Raw genomic sequence first — 24,764 nt, forward strand, 5'->3', positions numbered from 1 at the left:
TGCCTGCATTTAGCTAAACCTTCAAACTGCTTCCCCCTCCGAGTGTCTCAACACTCTGGATAACCACACGCCAGAAGGAAGGAAGGAAGAGAAAAAGCAAGTTTGCTTACCGTAAACGGTGTTTTCCGTAGATAACAGGGAATTTAGCCATGCAAACTGGGTGGCGTCATCCGTGATGTCACAAAGGCGGAGCTACTCTCTTAACTCAAAGAGTTTTGAAGTGCGCATGAGCTCGGGTTCCCGCACTCCTCGCGCTCCTCTTCAGTTGGTTTTCCAAGCTAAGTGCTGGTGTAGGCGTTGACAGGATGGAAGGCTGTCCAGGGAGGTGGGTGGGAATGCATGGCTAAATTCCCTGCTATCTACGGAAAGCACTGTTTACAGTAAGCAAACTTGCTTTTTTCCGTCGATAAGCAGGGCATTCAGCCATGCATACTGGGAGTCCCAAGCTCATAGGTTGCAAGATAATATTGCCAGGTAAGAGACATTTAATCTTTTTTTTTTTTTTTTGCAACCTATGGAAGATGGACAGCCATCAATGCTTTGAAAAAGTTTTTAGAATTGCAGATCCCAATGAGGAATCCGAAGCAGACTGCTGATCGAGGCAGTAGTGTGATGTAAACATATGAATAGATGGCCAGGTCGCTGCTCTGCAAATGTCCTGGATTGGCACTCCTTGGATATGCGAATGGAAGCTACAGTCACTCTAATTTGATGAGCTTTCACTGGATCTGCAAGAGGCATTGCCTTTGCAGAATAACAGTACTGGATACAGGCGGTAAGCGAGTTAGTGCTCTTTTTGACACTGGTTGACCTGGATTGTTTGGGTTGAAGGAGACAAATAATTGAGAGGAACGTCTGAGTCAGTCTTGTTTTTGTAATAGGCTTAAGCTCTTTTACAATCCAAGGTATGAGAATGTGGTTTTGGACAAAAAACTGGAAGGGAGATTGTTTAATTTAAGTGAAAAGCAGATACTACCTTTGGGAGAAAAGAAGTGCCTGAAGTTCACTTATTCGTCTTGCAGAAGTGATGGCCATTAGGAAAAGAACTTTCCAAGTTAAGAATTTTAGCGTAGAGGATGACATGGGCTCGAAGAGTGGATTCATCAGTGCTTCGAGGACTATATTAATATCCCATGGAATTACTGGTTTTTTCAAAAGGTGGGTGCAGACGAAGCAAGCCTTTCATAAATTTGGAAATCAACAGATGGGTTGAGATGGAGCAGCCCTTATCCGTGACATGGTAAGCTGCGACAACACTAAGGTGAACTCTTATGGATGTTACTACTAGGACCGAGAGGGATAAATTGTGGAGATAAATTAACAGCAACTCAGGAAGACAAGAAAAGGGGTCAAAACTCTGAAGGGCGCACCATTGCGAGTATCTATTCCATTTGAAGGCATAATTTTTTCTGGTGGAAGGTTTTCGTGATGCTATGAGAACATCCAATATGTTTGGAGAGAGATTCAGGGAGCTCAGTAAGTGCTGTTCAATCTCCATGCCGTCAAATGAAGGGAAGACTGCAAGGGGTGAATCAGATTCCCTGCGTCCTGTGAAAGGAGAGATGGGTCCTTGGGCAGTGGTATTGGATGAGTGATTGAGACACGAAGTAGATAAGGATACCATGGTTGTCTCAGCCACACTGGAGCCATCAGGATTAAGTCTGCTCCATCCGCAATACATTTCTGGACTGTGCGTGAGATTAGTGGTATGGGAGGAAATGCGTACAGAAGCCCTTTCCTCCACAGAATCAGGAAAGCGTCCTGGGGGGGCTAGGGAGAAGAGAGCAAAATCTTTCTAACTTTCGATTCTCTTCTGATGCAAAGAGGTCTATCTCTGGAATATCCCAGGTTTCGAAAATCTTGTCTGCTTCCGTTTGCTTGAGCGACCATTCGTGTGGATGGAAAACTCGGCTGAGTTTGTCCGCTCTGGAAGCATCTTACCTGGAAGGTAAGATGCTTGTAAGAAGATGTTGTTGCATTCTGCCCATTCCCAGATCTGAACTGCTTCTTTGCAAAGAGTCAAAGATCCGGATCCCCCTTGTTTGTTGATATAAAACATCGCCTCCTGATTGTTGGTATGAATCATCACTGACTTCCCTTGTATCCATGACTGAAATGCAATGAGAGTTTCTCATTGCTCTGAGTTCCAACAGATTTATTTGGAGACACTGTTCTACTTCTGAGCAAAGACCTTGAGTCACTAGAAGCAAGAGATGGGCACCCCATCCCTTTGTTGAAGCATCTGTTGTGAGGATTAACTGATGAGGGAGATGCTGAAAAGGGCTTCCTTCGTTTAAGACGGACAGCCGAAGCCACCATTTTATGTCTTTCTTCAAGGAGTGGGTAACTCGTAACCTTGTGAAACATCTGCTGCGACAGCTGGTTCCACTGAGATTTTAAACCCCATTGGAGATGTCTCATATGTATAGACGAGTATTTTGGACTACATGAATTGCTGCCGCCATATGCCCCAAGAGTACCATTATGTGTCGTGCTGGAACCACTTTCCGACGTAGAAGAGTCCGAGAAAGGGATTGCAAAGTCTTGATTCTGTCCAGAGGTAGAAAAGCCCTGGATAGTGGAGTTTGAATTAATGCTCCTATGAATTGAATGGATTGGGAGGAATGGAGCTGGGACTTTTCGTAATTTACTATCCAACCCAAGTTTTCTAGACAGAGGAGTGTGCATTCTACTTGCTGTTTCAGGAGTTGCACATTGGGAGATACAAGGAGCCAATCATCCAAGTAAGGGAATATGTTTATTCCTTGTTTGCGTAAGTGTGCCATAACAATAGCAAGACATTTTGTGAAGACTCGTGGGGCAGAGGAGAGTCCAAAAGGGAGTACGTTGTATTGGTAGTGGTGATTTGCAACCTGAAAACAGAGGTAACGCCAATGTTCCTTGTGAATTGGAATGTGAGTGTATGCATCCTTTAGATCTAGCGAACACATCCTGTTGTTTGTTTGTAGAAAAGGGAGTACAGTTTTGAGAGAAGTCATCTTGAATTTTTCTCCTGTGAGGTGTTTGTTTAGAGCTCAGAGATCTAAGATGGGTCGTAGGCCTCCCGATTTTTTGGGGATGAGGAAGTATTGGGAATAGAAGTTGCTTTCCCTTTGAGAGGAAATCACCGGTTGGATTGCCTTCTGTTGAAGGAGGATTGAAACTTCTTTCATGAGAGATGGGATTTTAATCCGAGGAGTTTTGGAAATAATGAGATGTGGAAGGGTTGGGAAGGAACTGAAATGTAGTCAGTACCCTTGAAATATTATGCTCAACACCCATTGGTCTGTGGTGATTGTGGACCACTGGGAATGGAATAAAGATATTCTCTCCCCCCCCCCCCCGTGAAATGTTGTGGCAAGATGATTTAAAAAGACTGCTTAGGAGCTTGTTGAGAAGGTTGCGGCTTTTGTTGTCTTGGGGTTCCTTTGCCGTGGTCTCTGTCCCTGCATTTGAGATTGAGGCCTCTGTGATTGGATAGGCTGTTGTCTATAACTAGATTGGTAGGGTTTCATGGTAGCGGTATGGTCTGCGATAATAGTAACCCTCTTTTGTATTGACTGAAGAAACGTTTAGATGTTGAAGGGGTATCTAGAGGTATCGCTAAAGACTGGACCGCTATATTTTGTTCTTTAATGAGAAAAACCGTCTCTCTGAGTTTTTCACATAAGAGATTATCTGGTCTGCATGGTAAATTGGTTAGTCGGTCATGCACATCCTCTCATATACTGCTGGCCCTAAGCCATGCTAGACGTCTAGCGGAAATGGAAGTTGCTGATGATCTTGCAGAGGTATCAAATGCTTCATATGCTGTCCGCAACAAATGACACAAGCCTTCCTGTAGGTCCAGGAAAGGCTGAGGCAGTGGAGCGTCCCCATGCAAGGTGGTTAGCAAGGGCTGCAACTGTTGAGTACAATTGAACAAATATTGTATGATGTAAAACTGATGATGGTTAATACGAGAATTAAGCATGGAGTTTTGGTAAACCTTTTTTGCAAAATCATCTAGTAGTTTATTGTCCTTTCCTGGAGGTGTATTAGAATATAGCTTGTTCTTCTTGGCTTTCTTCATTGCCGATTCTATCACTATCAAAATGTGAGGAATCTGGACATTTGAATAGTAGGAAGTTTTCTACATTCTGTATTTCAAATCTATTTTCTTAGAAATTGGTGGGAGAAGGTGAGGAGTATCCCAAGCCTTGTCCATCAGATCCTCCAATATTTGGTGAGGGGGTAGAGCAGTTGGTTCAGTCGGGACTGAGTATTTGGAGAATCCCCATAACTTCAGTTCTTGGGTCCGGAAGTTTCCAAGTTTCTATATTGAGGGCTAAACCCAATTTTTCAAGGAATTTAGCGTAAGTTAAATCTTCTGGCGGACAAGTAGATTGGGGGAGCTCTTGTGGAGGGTCCGATGGAATATCCATTGAACCTCCGGGAGATGATACATGAGAAATATCTGGTGACATCGTGTGAAAAGAAGATAGAGGGGAAGATGATTGTTGTGGAGGTCGCAGGTTATGAGGTGGATTAGGAGAAGCCTGCAGTGATATAGGTTCTTGTGAATTTGGTGGCAACACGTTAGGGTCAGATGGTAAACCCTGACAAAAAGGTGTGCAGCAGTGTAGTGATTTGAGGCACTGTCTCCTCAGCTGTCGGGCGATGTGGTTTGTCAGGTAGCGTGGAAGATCTTTTTGACCGTTTAGCAGGCATCTTAGGGACTGATAAATGAGGAGATCTTGGTCTCTTTTTGGAATGTTTAGGAAGAGCAATCAGATCTGGGGATGATTCCCAGCCCCCTGCTGGATCGTCAATAATAATATCAGATAATACTGACTAAGGAGAATGGTGATCTCCTAGCAGAGATGCAGAATGTTGAAGAGCAGATCTAGAGGAAGATGGTGCTCTAGATGGAGTTGCAATATGCTTTGTCTGATATTGACTTACGTGGTTTATTTTGAGTAGTAGGTGTTGTCAATGACTTCTCCAGTTGTGGGTGAGGTTTCTTGGTTTTATGAGTAATTTGCGTCGTGGACTGCTTAGATGCATCGTGGTGCTTCACAGAAGTCGATTTTTTTTTTTTTTATTGAAATGTTTGACAATCAATATAAATGATCCAAAAACTTTAAACATTAAGGAAAGTATAATCACCTTACAATAAACTTTAACCTCATAACATTGGTGTCTGTGTCTTTTTTTATTCCCCGTAACCCTCCCCCCTCCCTCCCTTCCCCCAAATACAAATACATGCGAATTCCACTTCCGAGGTGTATATACTCATATCCTCTCTATGGGGCACACCCCTTCTCCATCCCCTTTGCGGGGCCATAATTATCCGGACTATTTCTTCCCCTTAGGGCTCTAAAGTAAATGCGAATGCCCACTCATATATCAGCGTCTTATCTCCTGCAGCCAGATACTCCTTAATAGGCATTATACCAGAGGAGAAAAAGTTCCCAAATGGATACATGCTTCCCCACCGTAGTTTGCTGCTGAGCCCTAGCATCCCCCTGAGAATGTATGATAATTCCTGTTATGACGAAACTCCATGTCAATTCTTGTAATGATAAATGACCTTTCACCTTGTTAACATCGGCTAAGCACCCACCTACCCCTTACAACTTAACGTGTTTACTTCATCTTAAGTTACCTCCATGTTTCCCCCGTTAACTTTCTCAATCTCCTGTTAACTTGTTCAGTTCATCCAATGTTAATTCCATTTTTATCTGTAAAAACAGGAAACTGTGTCGTTTCCAGCACCAATTGTTACCCCATAAACCGATGTGATATGTCAAATCGAATGTCGGTATATAAAAATAAATAAATAAAATAGCAACTCCAACACACATATGATCAAACGTATAGGCTCTTTAGCACCTGCCCAAGAGGTGCACTTGACCAGCCAATCAACCAAGTAAGGGAAAATATCAGTGATCAATATAGTCCTCGAATATCGAAGGCATGACTTAAACCTAAATATGGATATGCCAACCCGAAACAAAAGAACAGTGGCTTCTGCCCGTAATCCCAGCTCCTGGAGAGGCTGAGGCTGGTGGATCACTTGAGTTCAGGGTTTCTGCTCTATATCAAGCTGTGCTGAGCAGGTGTCCAAGCTAAGGGGGGCATCAACAGGACGCAAAAATCGATCTCAATGGTGGCAGCCTATGATGGCAGGCTAATACCAAAGGCACCTCCGCCCGAAGCAATGACAGCAAAAGAAAACTTTCCTTAAATGTTGAAAAACCTGGCTAAAGTCACTAAGCCGGAATGGCCCCACATTGATACAGTGAGAAAATTTTTAACACGTGAAAAATGCCAAAAAAAACCGCAAAAATTTAAAATAAGGTTAAGAGAGAGAGACTCAATACCGTGACCTTTTAGGCTCCAAGGGGGAGGAAAAAAGATTGAGGAGACCCTACGTGGAAGCATGGTATACGTTTTCCGTGCCAGGCTCCATTCGATGACACGCATGTGTGAAGACTGTCATTAGGGATGTGCTGGAAAAAACATTTGTTTTGTTTTTCGGTTAGCTTTCAGGAGGATTTTTCCCCATGAATTTCAAGTTGTTTAATGTTTGATTCATTTCTTTAGTTTAAAAAAAACAAATCAAACGTTTAAAAAAACCATCAAAAAGGAAATAAGGCCTCCTGACCCCACCACCCTTCACTCCCATCTAGAAAAATACCGGGTCCAGGAACCTTTCCCCTGGTCCCAACTTACTCGATCCAGTGGGGATCAGTTGGTGAGGCCTAGGCCAAGCCTCAGGCCGAAGCAGGTCGCCGTGACCTTGGCCTAGGCTCTAGACAAGGCCAAGGCTTGGAAGCTTAGGCCCAATGCCAGAGCCTAAGCCAAAGCCAGACTCCGGAGCATTGGAGGCCAAGTCCTGATGCCTGGGCCTTTGCCTAGATGAGGGCCCAGTCCAGAAGCCGGGTCTTGATGTTTGGGTCTCAGACTAAGCGGAGCCCAGATCCAAGCCAACACTGCAGCCAGACTAAAGTGGATAGCGACAGTTCAAGAACAAAGAAGAAAGAAGATTCGTCCATCGGAGCTCCTAGGCCTGGGCCTGACCCTAGGCTGAGGCCCAGGCATCGGGATCCAGCCTCCAGGCCAGGCCTAGGCATCGGGACCTGACTGACCTGACCAAGGCCCCAGCATCGAGAGCCGGCCTTGGGCCTGGGTCCTGGCCTAGGTCAAGGCTCAAGAGTCAGAACCCAGCCTAGCCATGGCTACAGATACAGATACCACACAGATCAGGTAAGTGGGGAAAAATTTTTCAGGGGGTCCTGCCCTTGCTTGGATCTCAGGCCTCAGTCTATGCTCTAGGCGAGCCCCCAGCTTCGGGCCTAGGCCCAACCGAAAGTTTTAACCAAATTAAACAAAAGTTTTAACCAAATTAAACAATTCATTTCGGGGCCCCACAGAATGAAAATAATTGGCCCTTATTCGCTGCGTTTTGCAAATTCAGTTTAAATGAATGCACATCTCTAACTGCCATTCTGCTTGTCCTCAGAGAAAGGAAGAAACAGGGTAACTTTCAGTAGTATAAAGGTAAGCTGCACGAAGCAGTGGTTACAATCCTAAATAGATAGGCATGGGGTAACCTGCACGGAACAGGAGTTACAACTCTAAACAACTTGCTGGGCAGACTGGGTGAATCTTTTGGGTCTTTATCTGCTATCTACTGTTTCCTTTAGCTTGTTTTTGAAGACATTATCTTCTGTTCAAGTTTTCCGTGAACATCCCCACAAAGCCCTGACATTCACAGTCATGCTAGCTTTCTGGTTCCAATAGCTATTGCATAAGTCCTAGAGTCTAAAACATTTGGTAGCTTGCAACAGCCAAGAGGCTTGGGCAGAAGGCCACTGCTGTTACAGCTGGGCCCAGACCAACAGTGGCACTGCCAAGAAGAGCTACATTTCTGCAGTTATAGGCTGGAGGGCGGGGAAGATGATGTGAGGGAAAAAAAGTAAAAAAGCAGTGGGGACAAAGCTTGGGGGATGCACAAAGGAGGTGATGGAATACGCAGGAAGGAAGGGAAGATATTTAGGGGTGCAGACTGAAAGGAGAAAGAGGGAGGGCAACTGATGAAGAGAAAATGTTTCTAGAGGGGGGAGCAGGAGGAGATTTCAATTCTCCAATCCCATCCTGAAGAACAGAAACCTGCTGTTTCCAGTCTGCTGGCACTATTCCTCAGGCTAAGGATGCCCAGAATATTTCATCCAGAGGTTTTACAAGAATCTTCAACTGCACTCCAGTCCAGAGTCAGGAGACATGACACAGAAGTAAAGAAGTAATGGGCATCAGTCTCCACTCCTTCCATTCTGTCTGCCTCCTGTTCAGTGTTTCATCCCAAGTCTTTCCTGCCAGACCTTAGCGTTGGCGCATTCACACAGCTCAGGTAACCAAAACGAGCTTCTTTTGTGTTGGACCTTTATGGCTGTGTGAGAACAGGATGTGGCTCGTGTCACCTTATGGCCTGCATCAGAGAAACAGGACCTGAGTGAGTGAAGTGCAGCACCTCTCCTCTCCCCGACAGATGTGCTCCCCCCTTCGCCCTCTCCTCGCCTGGGTTCTGGGTGAGCGACTTGCTGACACCATTGCTCAGAGCCGGAGTCCAGAGGGCATATTTGAGTTTGCGTTCAGCCGCTGGAAACGCTCCCAGCTCACTGCTGACAGGTGGTGAAAAACTGGAAACTTGAAGTTTCCCAAACAAAGGCTTCTGTTTCCAGCAGCCTGTTAAAACCTTCTTCCAATATGTTTAACTTCTGAAGAGCTGAGCCTTTATGAAGTTCTCTCTGAAGGGTGAGGACTGAAGCAGGGGAACGCAGGTGAGAAAGCAGTCAGTCCTAGCACTGAGAATTAGCCATGTAAAGTCAAACAGTAAATGTGACAAAAGCACCCCACTGAGAGGCTTCCCAAAGGCGCTCCCCCCACAAAGACAAGCCCAGCAAAGCACCCTAGATAGGGCTCCATGCCTGCTTGCATACTATTCAGGAGCTCTCTATCTGCTGGTACAGCACCCAAGGCATTCCCCCTGCCAGCATAATACCCAAGAATGTCTCATCCAAGCATCCAGGAGCTCTCCATAGGCTGGCATAGCACATAAGGTTTCCTTGCCAGTCACCAACGTGCTCCCTTATCCACCAGCAGGTCACCCAAGGGTTCCCTGTTCACTGGTACAGTATGCATGGACTCCCCTCCTTTTTTCTCACAGGTTACAAACCTCTTCTAATGTATAATGACACTATAAAAAAAGGTTGATAATCTTGGAATGCACTGCACCCCTCCTCCATCCACATTTACAGACCACTCGCAGCCACCCTGTATGTAACAGACAGATTCATTTTATTTCCTTGAATCCTGCTAGACCAGTCCAAATGCAAAGTTTTATACAAGCCTAACAGCAGATGAAGACAGAGGACACACTTTTTCAGTGACTTCACCACTGGTGAAGCCCAGGCAATTGCCAGTATTCTTATGCCAAAATAATAGTTCAATCCAATCTTTCCTTGAATTCTCTGATTTCTGCTTAGTCACCCACTCTTTGGTTCTCTCTGCATTGGATTATTGTAATGCCCTATTTCTAGGCCTCCCACATTCACATCTGAGAGCTGTGCAATTCAGAACTCTGCTACACAGTAATCTCTGGCACTCCCTCACGTAAACATATCTCACCTATACTGATGTCCTTACACTGGCTTCCTGTGGAGAGGAGGATCAGATAACCAATGGACAAAGCAGGATAACCAATGGACAGTGCTATATCAGGGTACAAATTATATCGCAATGATAGAGAGGATCAACTTGGTGGGGGTGAGGCACTTTATGTCCGGGAGGGTATAGAGTCCAACAGGATAAAGATCATACAAGAGACTAAATGGGTAGAAATCCCATGTGTGTTGGGTAAGAGTATAGTGATAGGAGTATACTACCGTCCACCTACACAAAATGGTCAAATAGATGATGAAATGCTAAGAGAAATAAGGGAAGCTAACCAATTTGGCAGTGCAGTAATAATGGGAGATTTCAATTACTCCAATATTGACTGGGTAAATGTAACATCAGGACTTGCTAGAGACAAAGTTCCAGGAACAGCTCCCTGGCCCACAGCTCCTAGTGTCCCTCCCCCACCGGGCCTCTGCATTGCACAGGAAGCCTGGTGCAAAATTAAGACTAATTAAGTCTGGAGAAAAACTCGAGAGGGGAGGTAAGAGCTCTGGAGGGACTCTCACCCTGTCTTCCCTTCCAGGGCTAACACCAGGGGCCCACCAAGTCAAAAATCTGCCAATTAGGGAAGCACCATGGGTGGGAAAAAGCCGCAAGGAATTCAAGACGGCAGCCTTTCCTGCCATCATGCAGGGCTCAGCAGAAGAGGCAGTAGCTATAAAACCTGCCTCCGCTTGCATTTTTGGAGCTGCAGATCTGTTAATTGCAAGGGAGCACAAGATTCTTTCAGCCATGTATTCCCATCGCAGGCAGAGTAATAAGAGCCAGGTGCACTGCTCAAACGGCGGGTACTGCAGCCCTCACAAGCAGCCAGCTCAGATATCCCCAAGTGTCCACAGGCCTACCAGCATACAATCCCTACTCAAAAAGAACAACTAGCAGACCCAACAAAAGTCTAAACTCCCCAGAGAGGAGCCTGAGAACGATGGGCTGCTGTTCATGCATCAGGCTAAGGCTCCAAGCTAGCCAAAACCCAACTGAGTTTCTCGCACAATTACCAGCCAATGTATCCGCTTCCTGCCACCTGCCTGCTGTTTCTCCACAGTTGCAGCTTTTCTCTCCCAAGATTCTTTTTTTTTTTTTTTTTTTTTTTAAACTTCAGCAAGAATCCAGAGGCAAGAGCCAAATACAAAGAGAGGAGAAAACCCCAGAGACACTTACTCAAAAGACTCACTCCTGATCTAGCTCACTACCCCTTACACGAAACCAGGCCCCACAGAGATCCAGGGACCCAGCTTACAGGGCTTGCTCAACCTAGCACATAGAGGAACCTGAGGGCCTAGCCCAAAGCCTGCTCAACTAGGGAAATAGACAACAACAAAAAAAAACTATTGCCCTAGAAACCAAATCATGCCAAAAAGAGGAAACAGTCAAGCCTGTTGCCCTAAGAGTGGAGTTATGATTGTGTTGTAGCAGGTGAAATTTGTAAGCTAAAGCCTGGGATCTCAGAACCCTGCTACATCAATCAGTACATGGTATCTTGCAATTGCCTGGGCTGCACTATCCTATATACCAGTGATGTAGCCACTGAAAAATTGTGTGCCCTCTGTCTCCATCTGCTGGTAGGGTGGTATAAGACCATGCATCTGGACTGGTTTAGCAGGATGATAAGGAATATCATTTTATTCTGAGTAGCTTAAGCCAGGAAGTGAGCTGTGAGGTTCATGCTCAGAGCCTGGATTCTGTGCAAAGCCATGCTTCCGGGAGAACTAAGGCCATATCCTATTCTTTGGAAGAGTCACCATCCTGTTAGGGATGGCCTAGCAGTCAGTGCTTGACCCTGACCTTTGTAAAACATTCTGAAAATTCATGTGACTTTACAGTCAACGTCATAAACCGAGTCTCAGAAAGACACTCAGTGTCCTTGAGGAATGATATGGGGAGAAATTTACAAATCTTACTCAGTATGCCAAGACCAAAAGTCATTAAAGTGATATCCACTGGCCATACTCAAGGCGGAGGCATGCCAGGTTCTGAAGACAGTTGTGATTTATGGGACTTGGCTGCAGCTCAGACACCCCAGCCCATCCTTTCATACCCCAGAGAAGCATTTCCAGATGGTCAATTGTGAGCCAGACACACACCCAGCCTGTGTCCTGGTGATGCATTTGCAGTCTGTCCGTAATGACCCAGAAAGCCCTCCCCCAAGTACATCCTTTCATACCCCAGAAAAGCACTCCAAGGTGGATCTTTGGGACATAGATGTAGTACCATTTCGACTTTCATGAACCAGAGATGCATTCCTAGCCCATCCTCTTTACCCAGAGATGCACACCCAATCTAGTGCCCCACAGTGATTCCCAGCCTCTTCCTACTGACCCAGAGACAGATCCCAACCCTTATGACTCAAAGACCCCAGTATGTCCCTTAATGATCAAAGGGAAAGAATCATATAAAAAATAGGACTGAAAGTACATGACTAGATCAAGTCAATAAGGTGCCTCTAAGTAGGATAGCAAATGTTGCTTACCTGTAACAGGTGTTCTCACAGGACAGCAGGATGTTAGTCCTCACATATGGGTGACATCACAGGATGGAGCCCAATCACGGAACACTTTTGTCAAAGTTTGTAGAACTTTGACTGGCACCTACTGGGCATGCCCAGCAAGGCACTAAACCTGCAGCCAGCAGGGGTCCCCCTTCAGTCTGGTTTAAAGCTACAGGAAGTGCTGAAGAATAAAATAAGAAAACGTAACGAACCCAACACCGCGGGGCAGTGGGCGGGTTTCGTGAGGACTAACATCCTGCTGTCCTGTGAGAACACCTGTTACAGGTAAGCAACATTTGCTTTCTCACAGGACACGTAGGATGGTAGTCCTCACATATGGGTGAGTACCGAGCGGAGGATGTCTGAGAAATGCACCAAATGTACCCAAGATGTGCAATAGGCACAAGGAGTGGGGTGGAGTTTGGTAGAGGGCATCCGAACCCTAACAGGCAGGTGGAAGGGCGTTGGTACATCAAGTTGTAAAAAGGTTGCGCAAGACAGACTGGCCGAAGATGGAATCTTGTCTTCTGGCCTTGTCTAAGCAATAATGGGCTGTAAAGGTATGGAGAGAACTCCAGGAAGCAGCCCTGCAAATGCCAGGAAGCAGCACCAAGCGTAGGTGTGCTACTGAAGTCACCATGGCTCTCACAGAGTGTGCCTTAACACGGTCTTGAAGTGGAATACCTGCTTGCTGATAGCAAAAGGATATGTAGTCCGCTAACCAGGAGGAGAGAGTCTGCTTACCCACAGGCTGCCCCAATTTGATGGAATGGAAAGAGACAAACAATTGAGTACTTTGCCTGTGGCAGCTGCATGGTCTAGATAGAATGCTAGAGCCCATTTGCAGTCAAGGGTATGCAGAGCCTGTTCTCCTGGATTGGAGTGGGGCCTGGGAAAGAAGGTAGGTAGTATAATGGATTGATTAATGTGAAATTCAGATACTACCTTAGGTAAGAACTTAGGGTGAGTGCGGAGTACTGCCCGGTCCTGCAGAAGTTTAGTGTAAGGCAGATAGGTAACTAGGGCCTGTAACTCACTAACTCTGCGAGCAGATGTTATTGCCAAAAGGAATATCACTTTCCATGTGAGAAAGCGAAGACCACAGGATTGGAGAGGCTCGAATGGTGGTTTCATGAGCCGACCTAAGACCAGATTAAGGTCCCAAGAAGGGGCCGGAGGACACAGTGGAGACTTGTGGTGAAGCAAGCCTTTCAGAAAACGTGTCACGAGGGGTTGTACCGAAATAGGAACTTCCCAGACACCTTTATAGAAGGCGGCTACCGCACTGACATGCATTCTGATGGAGGAAGTTTTTAGACCTGACTCTGATAAGTGCCATAGATAGTCTAGAAACTTCGAGGTGGAACAGGTAAAGGGATCAAGGGATTGAGAAGAACACCATGACTCAAACCTGTTCCATTTGTATAGGTAAGACTTTCTCAGGGAATGCTTCCATGAAGCAATGAGGTCACGGGAAACTGGCTCCGAAAGGTTAAGTGGCTGAAGAATTAACCTTTCAACATCCAGGCCGTCAGGGACAAAGCTTGAAGATTAGGGTGGCATAGGCACCCGTCGTTCTGAGTGATCAGAAGCGGGTCCTTTCCCAAGGGATTGTGCCTGCGAATGGAGAGATCCTGAAGTAATGGATACCACACTTGGCGAGGCCAGTGAGGTGCTATCAGGATCATGCATCCCTTGTCCTGATGTAACTTCACGAGAGTCTTTGAGAGAAGTGGAAGTGGAGGGATTGCATATAGGAGACCAGTTGCCCATGAGAGGAAGAACACATCTCTTGGCTGAGAGTGTTAGCTGCGAGCGAGAGAGCAAAACTTCTCTACTTTGCAGTTTTGAGGTGACGCAAAAAGGTCTATGCGAGGATGACCCCAACGTTGGAATATTGAGTCCACTACTGTGGGGTTGAGGGACCATTCGTGTGTATGGAAAGCGCGACTTAGGCTGTCCGCCAACACATTGTTCACTCCCGGCAAATAGGTGGCCCTGAGGTACATCGAGTGGGAGAGGGCCTCCGCCCATATCTGTGTAGCTTCCTGACACAGTAGGGAGGAGCCCATCCCTCCCTGTTTGTTGATGTACCACATGGCCACTTGGTTGTCCGTCTGAATCAGGATGACCTGATTGGAAAGGCGATCCTGAAACACCCTGAGAGCATATCTGATTGCTCGCAGCTCCAGGAAATTGATTTGGTGTTTAGCTTCCTCTGGAGACCAAGTTCCTTGTGTTTGCAAATCGGCAACATGGGCTCCCCAGCCGAGGTTGGAAGCATCGGTGGTGAAAATTATTTAAGGGTCTGGAGCCTGGAAGGGCAGGCCTTGGAGGAGATTGATCTGATTTTTCCACCAGGCTAGAGACTGACGGAGTGAGTCAGTGATGTAGACAGTGGTCGATAGAGGTTGGATGGACTGAGTCCATTGTGACCTTAGAGTCCACTGCATGACTCTCATGGCCAAGCGTGCCATTGGGGTAACCTGTACTGAGGACACCATGTATCCCAGTAGGATGAGGAAGTGGTGTGCAGTTGTGTGGCGCTGAGACTGTAGCTGGTGTGCAAGAGAGATGAGAGTGAGAGCTCGCTGTCGAGGCAGAAATGCCTTTGCCTGCAAGGTGTCCAAGTCTGCCCCTATGAATGATAAAGTTTGAAATGGGACTAAGCAGCATTTTGCGCAGTTGACGAGAAATCCTAGTGGAATCAGAGTGTGTAAAGTAAGACGTAGAGACGACAGAGCAGCTTGCTAAGTGGGAGCCCTGATCAACCAATTGTCTAGATAGGGGTAGACGTGAACACCTTGAGTCCTGAGGAAGGCTGCTACTACTACAAGGCACTTGGTGAAGACTCGTGGTGCAGATGACAGACCAAATGGGAGCACTCGGCACTGATCGTGCTTGGGGCCTACTAGAAATCTCAGGAACCTGCGATAAGATGGATTTATCGCAATGTGTTTGTACACATCTTGGAGATCGAGAGAGCAGAGCCAATCTCCTCTTTGCAGAAGAGGAAGGAGGGAACCCAAGGTTACCATCTTGAACATTTCTCGGTGGAGGTACTTGTTGAGGGCACGTAGGTCCAGAATTGGACGAACATCGCCTGATTTTTTGGGGATTAGAAAGTACCGGGAATAGAATCCTAGGCCTTGTTGGGAGTAGGGCACTGGTTCTATTGCTGTGGACTGGAGGAGGAGGGAGACCTCTTGCTCCAGGAGTAGTGAGTGGTCGGATGTTCTCCACGTCAGCAGAAGTGGGGAGTCCGGTGGAATAGAGAGAATGTTCAGGCGATAACCTTGAGAGATTATGGCAAGGACCCACTGGTCTGAGGTGATTGTGTGCCACCTGTTGTTGAAATGGCAAAATCGACATCCCACTGGTATCTGAGGTAGTGGAAACTGGCTGCTGCTCTCTATGCAGGAGTCAAAAGCCGGAAGCAGGGCCTGGCTGAGGAGCTGCTTGTGGCTTTTGTTTACGAGGTTGACAAGACTGGGCCTTTTGGAAAGGTCTTGTGGAATGAGTTCTAGACGGTAGTGGATAAGATGTCTTTGGACGGAAGAATGACTTTTTAGTATCCTTCCTGAATGGCTGTTTGGAGGAATACTCAGAGGGCATCAGAGAGAGCTGGAGAAGGGTCTCATGATGCTCCTTGAGTATCGCCACCGTCCGCTGAATCTGTTCGCCAGATTGTCTCCTATGCAGGGCAGATCAGATAATCTGTCTTGTACCTCAGGGTGCAAGTCCGAAGACTTAAGCCAGGCCCATCTTCTTGCTGAAATAGCAGTTGCAGATACCCTGGAAGCAGATACCCTGGAAGCAGTGTCGAAGATATCATAAGAGGATCTTATTTCATGCTTCCCTGCCTCAAAAGCCTTGAGTACCAGGATTTGAAGCTGTTCTTAGAATTGCTGAGGCAGGGATTCTGCGAAGTTCTGTATCTGCTTGAATAAGACCTGTTGTACTGGGTCATATACAGCTGGTAAGAGGCGATCCGAGAGATGAGCATTGATCCCTGGAAGACACACCAGCCAATGGCTTCCAGGAATTTCTGTTCCTTACCTGGGGGAAATGAAGAGTGGGGTTTTGATCTTTTTGCCCTCTTTTGGGCAGATTCTACAACCACAGATTGGTGATCCAGCTGAGGTTTCTGGAATCATGGGGCTGACTGGACCAAATAAGTGGTATCAGCTTTTCTGTTGACTGGAGCAACAGAACCAGGGTGTTCCCAGTTTTTTTGAGGAGATCCAAAAGAACCTGGTGAATAGGGATGGAGGTTGGGAGCATCCAGGAATTGTAACAGTTTCATCATTTGATGTCTGTCATCTTGTTCAGTCTGCAATTGAAGGGAACCAATTCAGACATTTCCTTCACAAAATTTATGAAGGATAGGTCCTCTGGAGGAGAACGCTTCCTGCTTTCAGTAGGAGAAGGTGGCGATGGCAAGTCATCGGTGTCTGGAGATGAATCATCAGTCCAGGTATCATAGGGATCAGCACCTGTCCCCCTAGGAACCTGAGAAGGACGGGACGATGGAATTCCTGACGGTCCTGGTCTAGGCTCTGAAGGCATCGAGGGAACCGGTGCAGGCATCGAGGGCATCGATGGATGGATCAGTGGCGCCGATGGACACATCGGCATCGATGGTTGAGGCATTGGCAAAACTCCCAATGGAGGAATGCGGAACGGTGCTTTTCCACCCGATGATAGGGTAAGTGGGGAAGGCACCGGAGCCATCGGTGACCCAGGATCCATCGGTGGAAAAGGGGCTATAAGCATGTCCATCTTCGAGAGCAACGGTGCCAATGCTGCCGGAATGGGATCGATGGTCGGTTCCGCGGCCAGCACCGATATCGGCGCCGGGGGAACTTGGAGTCTGTGCATCGCCTTATCGATGGCCTCCTGGACCATCTGGTCCAGTTCTTCATGGAGACCTGGAGCAAGCAGCCGCGGCTCCAGAAGGGAAGAAGGATGCAGAGGCATAGCCGGAGGGACCACCTTTAAAGGCGGAGTCGCGGCTCCCATTACCCATCTGGGTGAGGGTTGCCTCGGTGACCCGGTTGCAGAAAGGGTCGATGCCTTTTCTGGACGGGATTTTTTCGATGGCGGCTCGGACGATGGCGAGGTCAATGATTTTCCATCCTCAATGGTCCGAGACTTCTGGTGTCGATGCCGATGTTTCTCTCTACGATCCCCTCAATCCTGAGGGGGGTTAGAGGTAGTCAAAGGCCAAGAAGTCGTTGACGTCGGGCGGTCACCGGCTGGTGGCCGATACTGGCGTGAACTCACTCACCCTCCCCATCGTCCCTCTACCTTTCACTCACCGCTTATATCCTGTCACCTTGTTAATAGTTAAAAAACCTCTTTCCTCTACTCTCCTTAAGAGTTAATTATGTAACCACCTGTCTCAAGTTGAATTAGTTTTTTTACTGTTTGCCTTTCTTTAAATTATTGTAAAGCTTGTTGCTATGTTACGTTACATTGTGAACCGGGGTGATGTTTTTAACGTGCCCCGGTATATAAAAAAATCCTTAAATAAATAAATAAATAAGTGGACGGTGCCGGTTCAGACGACGTCAATGCAATAGACGGCGTCGGGGTTTGAGAACGGAAGAGAAGTTCCATTTTCTCCATTCTGGCCTTGCGACCTTTTGGTGTCATTAAGGCACATTTGGTGCAGGTCAAGACATGCTCGCACCGGAGACACATTACACAGACTTTATGAGGGTCTGTTATGGACATGGTGCGAGTACAGTCCGAGCATCGATGGAACCCCGACACCATGGCCTTTGAAAAAATTGAGCCGCAGTACGGTCGACGGCCAGTAGGCCGCGAGGGCCAAACTCGACGGGAATCGACCGAAAACGGGTAAAAACTTACCGGAGTACCGCGGAGACAAAAATTCGAAGGAGGGACCCCTGTGGGGTATGAAAGTTTTTAGTAATTCCGTGAGGAAATTTCCTGTCAGGAATCTCTGTAGAGCTCCTTAACCCGCGTGGCTACTGCTGTGCAGAAAAAAAGACTGAAGGGGGACCCCGGCTGGCTGCAGGTTTAGTGCCATGCTGGGCATGCCCAGTAGGTGCCAGTCAAAGTTCTAGAAACTTTGACAAAAGTGTTCCGTGATTGGGCTCCATCCTGAGATGTCACCCATATGTGAGGACTACCATCCTGCTTGTCCTGTGAGAAAATGACATACTTGCATATAAAAATAATGATCAGTGGCGGATAGTCCATAATCACTCATCAAATCTGAAAACACCTGTAGTTTCCCTCCCTGCCAAATATGTTCCAGCCGGGAGCACCCTCTTTTCTCCCACCGTCTTGCAAGGGTCTTCGAGTTCCCAGGCACAAAGTCCAAATTAAAGAAAATAGGAGATCTATAAAAATATTCTCTATCCCCCAGCAGCCCACCTTTCCATCTATGCTATACCTTCAAGGTAAGTGCTACAAGCAGAGCGAATGAGCTGGGTATCTTCCTAGCCCTTTGGGGTAACCACACTAGGGGTGCCGGGGAGACCCCCTGAAGAAGGTTCACTTCAAACTGCACCCACCGTTTCCCTACCCTGACCCATGCCAATCCAAAACTGGACGCAGCCACAATCACTCATGATTTTTGGTGCTATCTGCTGAGCCTTCTCCAAAGAGAATCTCTCCATATCCATGTGAGGAAATTAAATTAATATTGAACAACTCTGTCCAGCTTAGCTTACATTAGCAGAATAGTATTTTTGTTTGGCTCTCTAGGTTTTGCAGCCCAAGTCAAGATTTCTTAATCAGACCCTAACCATTCTTAGATTCTAAATAAAGATATGCAATAGCTATTGTGAAAACTTGCTGTCTGGGCTAGATAAATTGTAATGAGGAAAAATGCTGAAGTCTAAACTATGCAAGAGTACAACTATGTCAAAGTTGAAAAAGTAATTGCATTTGGTAGAAAACAGATACGACTCATGATCCTTTCTTATTTGTGCTGTATAGCTAATTATAATTAGGCCAGATCATGCTGACCCGTTAACTGATCATGATCTAAGACACATATTGCTGACTCATGCTTACTCCATATTTTATATTATATATATATATCTTGCTGTATGTTCCAATTTTGGGAATTCCCACTAGGAGTCTGCTCGGAGAGTGGTCTTCCACAGGTAATATTACAGTTGAAAATAATTGTGTTAACATTGTACTGCAACAGATTTGTCTATTTTTTTATGGAGAAAAAAAAAGAGGGAAAACTTAAAAATCTCCAAACGAAATGTGTCTGACATAAGATGCTAATATATCCTCAGACTGGCCTATCCTATCCCTTACTCTTACCTGTTGACTTCCTGCATATTATTTGTTTTTGAAGCTTCCAGCAGAGCTTCTCCTGCCAGAAAAAGAAGACAGAAAAAAAGGTCTGTTAAGCAAATTGCCAGAACTGGAAATACAGAGTCGTCTCAATAACAGACAAGCTGAGTCATACAACTAGCTAAAAAAAAAAAAAAAATGGTCACACAGGTTTGAATTCATATAAATAAAAGGTTTGTTTCACTTGGTCATGTCAGTCACACTATCATGTCTACCTGTAGCCACCAGGTGGTACCCAGAACAGTGGTAGATGCAACATGCAAAAACAACATGTTCTCTCTGCAAAGCACTATCACAAAAACACGTAGGCACCAACACACACACAGGCTCCCCCGAATACACTCCCCCACACAAACAGACACACATGAACACATCCACAGGATATTACTGATCGGACAACCCAAGCAACGGAAAGTAATGTTCATAAATATGCTCTGTCTGCAAAGCCCTGTCTGTTACACTCACACACACACAGGGATGGGCAGGTATAGGCGCACACAAGCTTGTACAAGTGTGCATAAGCACAAAGCATGCACAAGCTCCCACACATGCACATACTGGGCTTTACACAGGCTCACATATACAGGCGCAGGCTCCACACACATGCACAGGCTCCCCCACACAGGAACAGCCACATGCACAGACACACGCTGTTATAGAAAAGGACTACCCAAGCAACACCTGGCACTTTTTAGAATAAAGCAAAAAAAAAAAAAAACCCCCAAACTACTGGTGCCCCTGCTGGCACATAAAAGTACTGCAGGGCACCAGATTCTCATCCAGCCTTATGCCATCCTTGCAACATGGCATCAAGGGGCCAAAATGTAATAAGCAGTGCTGAGCTTACCGTGGGTTTTTATTCATATTTCAGCAAGAATTTTTCAGCACTAATTTTACTCAGTTATGTAATATGGCTTTTAGCGCCAAAGAAAATGAACCCACAATAAGAAACCCGTGACATGCATACCGCAAATACAGTAAAGCAGGGAGCTGCATAAAAATGCAGACAGCTTAAAGCACATTTTCTTAATGCTGGAAATGTAACTCCTGGGTCAGAGCAGGCGTAAAACTTAACTCACATTTTCTGGTGGCCTTGTTATATTATTGCTGTGCTCAGTGTGGTACTTGTCTAGCTTATCTGCACTAGACCGACCAGAGCAATAGAACAATCTTGGCCAAGAGAAATGTGAGTTTGCTGCACCTCAAACCCAGGAGTTTAATTTCCATCTACAGCTGAACAGTGCACCGGCGCAGTGCATCCCGACTTCGGCATACCGTTTAATTGTAGATCCCCATTTCAGGGGGCTTACACTTTGTTCAACTCCCTACAAGTGCTCACTCCAGAAAGAAAATTCTTCTATCAAAGGACCATCTTGGCAAGCAATGGCAAGTAGAATCAAAGCATAAGCTCTCTTTGCCGGGCACCAACAACTAGCTTAACAAAGCACCTGCAAATGAACAAGATGCCGACGTCGGGATGCACAACACCAAAGCGCATACTATTCACCTGCAGTTGCCTTCCCCAGAGAGCTTGTGTTTTCTCCAGGGGTAGGTGCAAGCCCCATCAAATTTACACTGGAAATGTAACTCCTTTTTGGTCTGAGGTGTAGTAGTATTCACATTTCTGGTGGCCAAAATTAAATTTATTACTGTGCCCAGTATGGTAGACACAACTAGACCCTACAACATGGGCACAGCAACAGAACACATGGGCACCAGTTAACTTTTACTCTACCTCAAGCCAAGGAGTTAACAAAACACAGCAGTAAGCAGGGAAGCGCTTGAAGCTGGAAGGGTTCTGACCAAAATAGCCTTGCAAGTAAGACTGGCGCGGCTCATCCCAACCTGGGCACCGTCTCACACGCAAGGCCATTTGGGCAAGGCATGGAAAGTGAAATCAAAGGGTAAGCTCTCTAGAACGGGCAACTACAGCCATTAGGGATGCACAGCACCAAAGTGCATACTTTTCTGCTGTAGGTGCCCTCCCCAGAGAGCTTACCCTTTGGTTTCACTTTCCATGCCTTGCCCAAATGGCCTTGCGTGTGAGATGGTGCCCAGGTTGGGATGACCAGGGCCAATCTTGCATGCACGGTCATTTGGGTCACACGCCTTCCAACTTCAAGCGCTTCCCTGCTTACTCCTGTTTTACGGCACCTTCCTGAATTAGTGCAGATTTTTTGGGTTAACTCACATTTTAGCGTGCTTTTTTCCTCCTGCTCAATTTGCATCCAATTAGCTTACTGCATCCCACAGGGACCCCTAAGTAGAACCTGCACTAACATTTAACTGCAGTTTTAGCATAGGTTTTATTACATCAACCCCTATGAATGCAGAGGGAATTAACAGTTACAAAACTACATTTCATATCAAAAATATGAATTTACTCGGCACATCTGATTCCGTCGAGTGTCTCAGAAGCTGTGTGAATCAAGGGCTGAAGCACCTGGTCTGGTAGCCCAATTCTGACGTGCACTAATCACAGTCAGACTGTCAGTGAGAGTACACAGATGTGCTGGGCTGCGGATCCGGGATCCGGGTATCGCATATGCCAGGGATACGTGCACCAAGTCTTCAAACAAGGCATGGCAGGAAGATGCACAAACATACATTTCCCACATCACCGTGTCACATATGACCCAATATAAAATGCGTGCTCCCTGAAGAACTTCACCAATCTCAGAATCTCTCGGGGTAATTTCTGGAATAAATAAGGATGGACAATCAAGATAGGGGATGCCTAAAAAACACTATTTATGGATTTATTTACAAAGCTGAATCCCCCAATTTGTAAAGTTAAGATCTTCATCCAATGTCCCTATATATAAATGCATCTGAAGTCGCTACCCTTGTGTTCTGAAAACTCCTTGTGGTCAGGTGTGCGGCTTCCTCGCCTTCTCCATCCCACCAGTAGACAGCGACTTTCCCACCCACATGTGCCACTGGGAATCTCCATTCTGAGTTGCAGCGGCAACCTTCCTGTGGTTAGAGAACAAGTCCCCTGGGTCTCTCAGCTTGCCACTTCTCCATTTAAAGCAGCTGCACTAGCCATGTTTATATAACTTAGTAGAGAGAGTAAATAAAATCACTAAGATCCTGCTTTCTTACTTTTAATTTCTATTGCATTCCTGAGAAATGAAGTCCATCAAGCGATTGGAAGCTTTTCCGCTTGGCTGCTTCCAACCATGATTAACAATCACCAGAGCCCCCAGGCTGGCATCGCAGAATACAGCATGGACAGCTGAAGGTCAGATCAGAGCCCCATGCAGGGACTGCACAGATACATGTAAAGGATGAATACAGCATGGACAGCTGAAGGTCAGATCAGATCCCATGCAGGGACGGCACAGATACATGTAAAGGATGAATACAGCACAGACAGCTGAAGGTCAGATCATCAGAGCCCCATGCAGGGCCTACACTGATACATGTAAAGGATGAATACAGCACGGACAGCTGAATGACAGATCATCAGAGCCCCATGCAGGGACTACACTGATACATGTAAAGGATGAATACAGCATGGATAGCTGGAGGTCAGATCAGAGCCCCATGCAGGGACGGCACAGATACATGTAAAGGATGAATACAGCACAGACAACTGAAGAGCAGATCTTCAGAATCTTAAAAGGAGAGGAGAGGAGGATGGAAGGAGCAATCCCCAAGTCCACATTCCTTTTTTGAACAGGAAGGAAGGAAGGAAATACACTTCCTTCCGTCATTTTTGGACATCAGAGGAGGAGGAAATCCCATGCCAAAGAGATGTTTTTTCTTTAATGATAAGAGGGGAGGGGAGGCAGAGTTTGGGTTGGCCCGGATGGTATTTATTTTTTAGCAGTTGGAGTTTGGAAGAGCCCTGGGGTACATTTTTATTTATTTTTTTTAATAGGAGGGAGGGAAGAGGATCGAGCTTCAGGGGAACTTTTTTTTTTTTATTTAAAGAAATGGAGAGAAGAAGGGAAGGGGGAGGGGCTGGCCTGCCAAAGAGCTGGGAAGGAAGTGCAGCCACTCAAATCCTTGACTGCTACTGCAGTACCTAAATGTGGCTGTCAAGAGGAAGGCAGAGCAGCCTCTCTCTCTCTCTCTTACTTCTGCTGGTTTGCATGAGGGGGGGAGTATATGCATCTGCTCTTCTTCTCCTGATGGGACATTGAAGTGGGTGAGTGCAGCAGAAGGGAAGATGTGGGCATGGAAGTGTTCTCTGGTCAGCACACAAGTGGGGGACCAAACACTGATTCAGCAACCTTCTGTGCTCCCATAACAGGACTCACAGGCCGGAGACCACAGCAGAAGCACTGCCCAGGAAGACCCCTGACGTGCAACCTCACCCACTCAGCCGGCTCTCTTCACCAAGGCACGAAGGATCTACTGAGAAAAGGTACCCACCTGTAACCTACTGCACCAAGGAGGGAAGCAAATCCACCCAGCATGCAGTGAGAGTCCGTGCACATTCTCCTGAGGCTGGCAGGTTGCAGGAGAACAGAATCATCCCGGGCACTACCAGCATGGCGCAAGGGCGCCACCTGCTGATCAGTACTAGATTACTTCTGTGCTCTCTGGTGCAATGCTTCGCAGCAGCGGCTCTAGCGTGAGCCTCCCTCCCCATCTGGCTGGCAGGAAGAAAGCAGTGCGTTATGCTGCATCTGCCGCCTCCTCCACCAGCTGCAATCTCAAGTTTGAATCTGTGGGGCCCTGTAGTCTTGCAGGATCATTGGCACGTTCTCAAACTTCAGCATGAAGCTGGTGAAAGAGGAAGCCACGGCAGGCAGCGTCATGCCCCACCTGTCAGCCAGAGGGTGTAAAAAGAGGCAGAAAAACAGAGGAATGCATGAGGTTGATGGATGAAGTGAAAAAAGGATCACCATGGTGCAGGACAGGGTGAAAGAGAACCATATGGCATGCTTGGGACAGTGAAAAAGGATCCAACTCACAAGAAGAGAATACGGAGGGAAGCACAGTCAAGCAGGAGCAGACTCCCAGGGCTGCAACCCACAATACAGGATCCACTGGCTTCCTCTGCCTGTAAACTTTCCTGAGCTCACGGGTACAACCTGCATCTCTCCTTAGAGCAGAGCTTTCCAAACTTTTCATGTTGGTGACACACTTTTTAGACAAACAATTTCGGGACACAGTAATTCAGTCTACTAGCAAACCAGAGGTTGTATGCAGTGTAACAAAGGAAAAAAGAAACATCACCCATCCTTATAAA

At 46.5% G+C, this 24,764-nt stretch overlaps 1 protein-coding gene across 1 annotated transcript in view; it reads right to left on the reverse strand.

Annotated features, from left to right (window-relative positions):
* Window positions 1-19,573, reverse strand: part of CLPB (ClpB homolog, mitochondrial AAA ATPase chaperonin) — a 346,145-nt gene extending 326,572 nt beyond the window's left edge. Inside the window, 1 exon segment of the mRNA XM_029602044.1 lies at window positions 19,526-19,573. Within this exon segment, the coding sequence (XP_029457904.1) occupies window positions 19,526-19,542 (17 nt within the window). The 5' untranslated portion in view covers window positions 19,543-19,573.
* Window positions 19,574-24,764: the final 5,191 nt, after the last annotated feature.

Source organism: Rhinatrema bivittatum, chromosome 5, assembly GCF_901001135.1.
Source record: "Rhinatrema bivittatum chromosome 5, aRhiBiv1.1, whole genome shotgun sequence".
Taxonomy (NCBI): Eukaryota; Metazoa; Chordata; class Amphibia; order Gymnophiona; family Rhinatrematidae; genus Rhinatrema; species Rhinatrema bivittatum.